At 41.8% G+C, this 7,466-nt stretch overlaps 1 protein-coding gene across 1 annotated transcript; it reads right to left on the bottom strand.

Annotated features, from left to right (window-relative positions):
• Window positions 1–2,020: 2,020 nt before the first annotated feature.
• Window positions 2,021–6,295, bottom strand: LOC149297764 (TM2 domain-containing protein 3-like). The gene is made up of 6 exons (XM_089488211.1): window positions 6,217–6,295; window positions 5,538–5,630; window positions 4,944–5,101; window positions 3,502–3,676; window positions 2,518–2,593; window positions 2,021–2,186 (listed from the first exon to the last, which is right to left on the bottom strand). The coding sequence occupies exons 1-6, from the start codon at window positions 6,293–6,295 to the stop codon at window positions 2,021–2,023; spliced, it is 747 nt and encodes a 248-aa protein (XP_089344337.1).
• Window positions 6,296–7,466: the final 1,171 nt, after the last annotated feature.

Below are 7,466 nucleotides of genomic sequence, written 5' to 3'. Positions count from 1 at the left end.
AGAATAGGAGGCTTATCTGAAAGTCACGTAGCCGCAGGTGAAAGCCTCGACGGCGAAACAGATGGCACCAGAGCAGCCTTCGCATGAGAGCGGGAATGATGTTGCTTCGTTGTCCGCTTTCTGCTGGGCCTCGCCACGTCCTCGTCAGTAGGTGAACGTCGAGGAACAGGTGTAGAATCCATTTGGTCTATCGCCGTGACGTCTTCGTGGACTAAGTGCCACTGTTGCAGCAAATAAAGCCCCTCCATAGGTGTGCAGGCAATATGAAGAGACCCATTCCTGGTAATGAGGAGCTTCGTGGGAAAGCCCCATCTATAAGAGATGTGGTTTTTTCGCAAGGCCAAGGTAATTGGAATGAAGGTGCGGCGTTTAGCGAGAGTGGCAGCAGAAAGGTCTGCAAAAATGTGTAGGTGCGCGTACGGTGCTGGAAAAGAGGAACGCTGACGGGCCTGTTGCATAACAGCCTCCTTAGTTGAAAAATAATGGAGTCGTAAAACCACATCTCTGGGAACCGTGGACGGCAGGTTCTTCGGTTTCGGCACCCGATGAGCTCTATCAAGCCGAAGGTCCGAGTCCGAGGCGTCAGGTAAGAGCGTGACAAAAAAAGAATGTAGGTAAGTATGCAGGGATTCGGCTGTTACCTCCTCAGAGACGCCTCTGATCCTTAAATTGTTGCGCCGAGAGCGGTCCTCAATATCGGCCATCTTAGCAAGCAGCGCAGCATAATTGTCTTCCAACGCATTGTGCCTGTCGACCAACTCGTTAAAGGTAGAGGAAAAGTCCGAAAATTTCTGCTCCATGTGGTCAGTACGCGCTCCCAAATGTGCCAAATCCTGCTTCAAGTCCGAGAGCATATCCTTAATGGCTCCTGTCATAGAGGATTGCATGGAATCCAACATGTGTCTCAGAATCCCTGGGGTCACGGGAGCATCAGGATCGAGGTCAGTATCCACATCAGCGTGTTCAGGCTGTGACGGCGGGAATTCGTCGCCATCTTGGTCCTCAACCCCCGGCCTGGTGCGCTTGGGAAAATAATGTTGCAGCTTGCTCGGGGTCTTCTTCACATGTTTGTGAGACATCTTCCCCGCTTCAGGAATCCAGAAGCTACTTGGAGAAGACTTTGCCCGGTAAAAATCTTGTGTTTAGCCGCGGTATCGCTCGTGTGCTGGCGGAGCTCGTCTCTCACACGTCCATGCAGCTCCGTTGCCAGGCCACGCCCCCGTGACTGATTTTTTTATTCATTTAATCAGGAAAGAGGCATCTGGGCAAATTTCGGTCAATATACGTTTAGAACAAAATACTATCAAGGAATAGAGAAACAATAGACACAAGAGCTGTTGCTTTATGAAATAACCATAATTGTATGTACTCATTTTTAGAAAAAAAAACAAATGAAGAAATTCAGTAAGCTAACTGTAGGCGCTGCAATTCACAGATATATTTTAGGTTGCAGTACTGACAATAATAATAATAATAAAGTGAATTTTTGTGGGACCTTAAGATACAAAACACAAACTTGCTATCCAAGGTTTTTTCCATTAACCCCCCCCCGCCCAAACAATAAGGCATTATTAAATATAATATTCAATAAACGTTTGTTCACATGGTAGCTCTTCTTTCAGGAGTTTGAGAATAAAACTATTCTTAAACTATTCTGAAATTATACCACTGCTTTAAAATCTCATAGTATTTTTTTTTTATTTTTTTTTAACAGGTAAATTCCATGCTAGAGATACATTATTCACTTTTTTCTGTGAAGAACAAAAGTAAGCGCAAAAACACCACGGGGTAATAATTGTTAAAGTATAATATATATATATATATATATATATATATATATATATATATATATATATATATATATATATATATATATATATAAATAACAGTTGACCTTAATGAAAAGGTAGATCATGTACAGATACCGTACATAAAAAAATATACAAGCCGAACAAATCTAAATTTAATGTTCTGAGAAATGAGAGCTCATAGTTCTCTATTAGGGATGTGGGGTTACGTATTATATATACAAAGAACCATCGGCAGGGCCAACATATCCAACACTGATTAGGAAGACGTCAATCAAAGTCCATATTCCCAGGCCTCCAAAACTGAAGAGTTTTCCAAGTCCTTCTCGCCACTGTCCCAGATAGAAGCGGTCGGCTCCAAACCCACCAAGGGTTATGCTGTAAAAAAAACACATACATAAATACTGCTATTAAATCTGCTTTTAATATGCTTCCCTTACCCACAGTACCAGTACAGAGGATAGTGTTGTCAGGGGGCATACGTTTTTGGGGATGGGCAACTTATTGGTCAGCCCTTGGCCTAAAGAACATTGCAGAGCATGGACAGATTTTAGAATCATCTAGGATAATGGTGAATTGAGAGCTCTGTACCACCAAAATACACTTTAGAATTACAGGAAACCTATTTAAATGTCAATCAAGCAGTTTCAAATTCAACATCACATCTTCTTTCTTTTGAATTTAATTATAAGTAATAAGTATTCATTACCTTAAAACAAGGGCTGTTGACCATTTGTAACCTCCTGTCCAGTTGCAATACAGCATCTTTGGAAAAACGCGATTACCTAGGGAAAAATGCATCCAAAAGGTAAGCTATGCAAACTTCTATTCTGTTTATACGCATGTGTGAAATGTTGTGACCTAGCAGTCGGGAGTTTATTTACGCATTTTTTTACGTTTAACTGATATCCACCACCTCATCTTTTATTTAACACCCTTTGTGCTTTTTTTTTTATTTAACATCTCAGCCACTTTCACTCCCAGTCCCATCATGTATGACACCCCAATCAACCCCCTCCCCCTTCTTTAACACCATCGCTTGTTTTAAGTGGTCACCTCTCCCATGTTGATCAATATTGCTTCAGACCTGAAGAGAGGATAACGCTCGAAAGCTTGTCTTTTAAATATCATGTTAGTCCAATAAGAAAGGTATCACCGCATACTGCAATATTTTTTATTTTTTTATTTTTTTTAACATCGTGTCTACTGGACTAAATCATTTATATTAAAATTATATTCAACAACAATTTCTGTAGAAGAGTTGATAGATGGACTTGTGAAGCATGGGTAAGACAATGCACTAGTAGTTAACTGGGTACATTCATTAAACGGCAAATGAGCTGGTCCTATATAACGCACTGGTTAAAGCAGTGAGATTTCTTAACTAATTTACTAATAAATGATGCATTGTGCAGGGTCAGTTGAGAAGCATGCTTTAGCTTGTCCCTTCATAATGCTTACTTCAAATTATTATTGTTATTATTATTATCTTTTATTTATATAGCGCCAACAGTTTACGCAGCGCTTAATACAATACATAAATTCAAGGGATATGACAAGACAAGAATTGACAGACTAAGACAAACCGATACATTTGGTGGAGAGAGCCAAATGTATCGGTTTTAAATGTTTTTAAAATGTTTTATCTCAATGTCTTGTAAATAATAATTGGGAGAGATTTTCCACTACATACCCAAACATCGCACATGGTCCAGTACTGTGCAATTGGCACTGTACCGCTGCCTGGGGCAGGAGACGGTCATGCAGTTGGTTGAATTGGAGCACACATACTCGGTGGGAGGAAGCTGCCAGCAAAACTGACACGTCATGTTGATTGTGAAATATTGCTGCCGCTGATGGTTATCATCCTGAATGAGAACAGAAGAAAAAAAATAATCATAGAAAAGCAAGGTACCAAGGTGTCACTCGAAATATGCAAACTATAGAAGAGTGAAAGATTGATTTTAATTAAATACCGTATTGGCTCGAATATAGACCACACTTTCCCCCCCACTTTAAGTCTTTAAAGTGGGGGTGCGGCCTATATTCGGGGGTCTAGCGCCCGACGCCCAGGACATGCAGTTCCGGGCGCCGGGCAGGAAGCAGGGTTAGGATACAGATCCCCTGCAGCGGTGCAGGGGACCTGCATCCTACTCTCCGATACGCTGGGAAAGCCTCCCCTGCCAGCACTTCCCACGGCTGCGCGCAGACGTTCCCCGGCTGCGGCGATGCGAGCGTAAACAGCCCCCGCTGCTGGCACAGCTTTGCTTTAACAATCTCCCTTGCCGGGAATTCCCACAGGGGGAGTCCCGACAAGGGAGATTGTTAAAGCACATCGTGCAGACGTGCCGGCAGCAAGAGGTTGTTAACGCTTGCATCGCCGCAGCCGGTGAACGTCTGCGCGATGTATGCTAACAATTTTCCTTGCCGGCACTTCCCACGGCGGAAGTGCCAGAACCGGAAGTTGAATACGCGCACTGCGTAGCTGTCCCCCCCGGCCCTGCAAGACCCTGGGGAGTCTGCACCGGTAAGTCTAGGGGGGGGGGACCTCTTGGGGGCAGAGTGGCAGCATATCTCAGGGGGGGATAGAGTGGCACCATATCTCGGGGGGGGGTTTCATCTCGGGGGCAGAGTGCATATCTCAGGGGGGAGGGGGGGATAGAGTGGCAACATATTTCAGGGGAGGGCAGAGCGGCAGCATATCTGGGGAGGGCAGAGCGGCAGCATATCTGGGGAGGGCAGAGCGGCAGCATATCTCGCGGGGGCAGAGCGGCAGCATATCTCGCGGGGGCAGAGCGGCAGCATATCTCGCGGGGGCAGAGCGGCAGCATATCTCGCGGGGGCAGAGCGGCAGCATATCTCGCGGGGGCAGAGCGGCAGCATATCTGTTCCACTAAGTGTTTTTGTTTTTTTTTACTAAGAAATTTTTTTCTTTAAAAAAGCACCTAACTTTTAGGGTGCGGCCTATATTCAGGTGCGGCCTATACCCGAGCCAATACGGTAATTTGTTTTTTAAAAAATATTACAAAAAGTCAGGTGTCAAGTTGTATCATAAATGTAACCAAAGATTTATGTATGGATATACAATGCTATGTGTAGGACGGTTTATAGTAAAGTAAATAAAATGCTACTTACAAAACAGATGACCTGATCTTTGGCTTTGCATTCAAATATGACAGGTTTGCCGTAAGTGCAAGAATGGTTTGTTGCGCATGTCATACAAGCTGAAGGTAATTTGCTGCATAACCCATTGCTGGGGCATTTGGAGATATAATCCGGTATCTCTGGAACATCTAAAATAAATGGTTATACATTTCAAAACAACTAAGGGTTTTTTTTTTATTATTATTTTATTATTATTTTATTACCCACTTTACACAGTAATGTTAAAAAATATAGATTTATCAGGGTCATCATATTCTAAATATCAGTGACCGCACTGAAGCAGGCGAAGGCAAAACCCTCAAGGGGCGAAATGCTGCATTCTAGGATAATTGAGTGTAATATTTTAGGGATTTAAAGATTAATGCCAATTTACTGTGTTGACTTTTAATTTAGGTCTTTCTGCCAATTAGTTGCATTAACAGGTATAACTGCATATACCACCTTATTTCTTAGATGTACATGTTCTATATATCGAGCGGATATACAACTTCATACTTTACTAGACATAAACGCACATAAGAAAGCAAATCGGCTGTCCCCATCGACACGACAATAAATATTTACCTGTTGCTCTGGTGGTCGGAGGAACCGCAGAAGATGGGAGCTGGTCCTTCAGCAACTGAGCCACCGGCTGGGAATGCTCTAAGCTCAAAGACCCTAAAAAGCAAGCAAATGACACATTAAAGGAACAACATTAACCTGCATCATCCCGACAACAGACACCAAACTCATAGACGCAAGAACACAATAGATAAACTAATTGTTACAAATAATAAAAAAAAAAATCATACAAACTTTACATATGTCAATGAAAAGGCGAAAAATTGTGCCATAAAATTAAGGGCATATTACTTGAATATACTTTTTTTTTTGTACAACCCCCCAAACCTAAATTAAACCCCTCATTCTAAGTGGCAGTATTGTATCTCTATGTATAATGGTTGCTACCTTTATGTTGCAAGCCTATGGTAACCATGGATGATGGGAGTTGTAGTTACTAAGAATTACCGCAGTATCCAGCCCTTTTACAGGAGCTGTGAAAGGGTAAAGCGAATGGATATTAATAATACCGCGCGTAAAATAATGCAACAGCAAACGGTAAAGATATGACTGGAATCACTAGATAAAGCAGCCATGTAATGGAGAAAAGCTATGTTTGTTAAGTGTATATTTCAATAGTTACCGAATTTTTAAAAAATACCAGTGATAAAGGAGAGAAAGCCCGGTTTTAGAACACACTCACCACGGCCGGAAAACACATACAACTGCGAGACAAACAAAACAACACTGCACACCCTCTTCAACACTGACAAGCCAGCCATGTTGGTTGCAGTAGTCTAGTCGCAGGCTTCCCTGTGAGGTAAAGGCGCATGCGGGCCAGGAAACGTGCGTTCCAAGCCTCGCTCTCAGGTAAGGGCAGTACACGCGCTGATTCTTGCATGTACGTCACCGTATTGGCAGAGTTCAGATGCGTTAGAGTACGCATTGCCGAAGCATATACCTTTGCTTGTGGCTGGTAATTCATATTAATAATATACATATTAAACCACTAAATACTACTGCTAAAGCAATAAGTCCTTCAAAGTCGGTTCGTGTACACAGGGGGCCGTGGGTACGGCGGGCAGCTGTCTCCTGACAACTGATGGCTTTCATAAAGGAGACACAATGCCCCATTTTATAATATTGCATGTTTTTTTCAGGATAAGAAGGGCCTTCTTTTGAAATTATTTACATATAAAGCAATCATTTGTAACACTAATATGTAAAAAAATTGGCACATATTTATTATTTTTTTATTTCTTTATTTGGAGTGCAATATGATTTATCTTGTCATGTATTGTATCTTGTGGACCTCCATGATGTCCTGTTGACATCACTGTCCCTATAATTTTAACATTTTATAAATGCAATGTTATACTTTTTTAAGATGGAGAAACTTTGTCTCTCCCTATGTACTGATCTCATTTTATATTTATATTCCTGCATGCCAAATCATAAAACATTCTTCATATGAGAAACCTCATGGAGATCTCCACAATGGCCTCTAACTGGGCAGTCATGGTGGTCTAACATGATATGGTTCTTCAAACTGTGCAGGTGCAACGGTGCTCATACCAAGCGCCGTGAAGGCATGGTTGCTGACACAGAACCAAAAATGCTGGCTTCTGCTGACACGCTTTTTCCACAATGTAATATAACACCCATAGGGTCATGAAGGGGTTAAATCATTTCTATTTCAACATGCATTTTTATGAAATATATTTCAGAGATTTATAACTTTGGAATTGTTCATACAGTGCAATACAAAATGTACAAAAATGGATATATGAGCAAAGTTTAAAGATTGATTTTCTCACTATAGCAGCCAATAGTTAGGTTCCATAAGTAGAAACACTCAGTTGCTTGCTATAGTGATATGTGTAGGATAGATACATACAACTTTTGGCAGCTACCATCTTCATCAGTATGGTTAGGATGGACCTGCACTTCATA

Source organism: Sceloporus occidentalis, unplaced genomic scaffold, assembly GCF_023333645.1.
Source record: "Sceloporus occidentalis isolate IW3139 unplaced genomic scaffold, rSceOcc1.0.p SCAF_37, whole genome shotgun sequence".
NCBI classification, from domain to species: Eukaryota; Metazoa; Chordata; class Lepidosauria; order Squamata; family Phrynosomatidae; genus Sceloporus; species Sceloporus occidentalis.
Note: the sequence above shows the minus strand (reverse complement) of the source record. Positions and strands in the feature narration are given on the sequence as shown.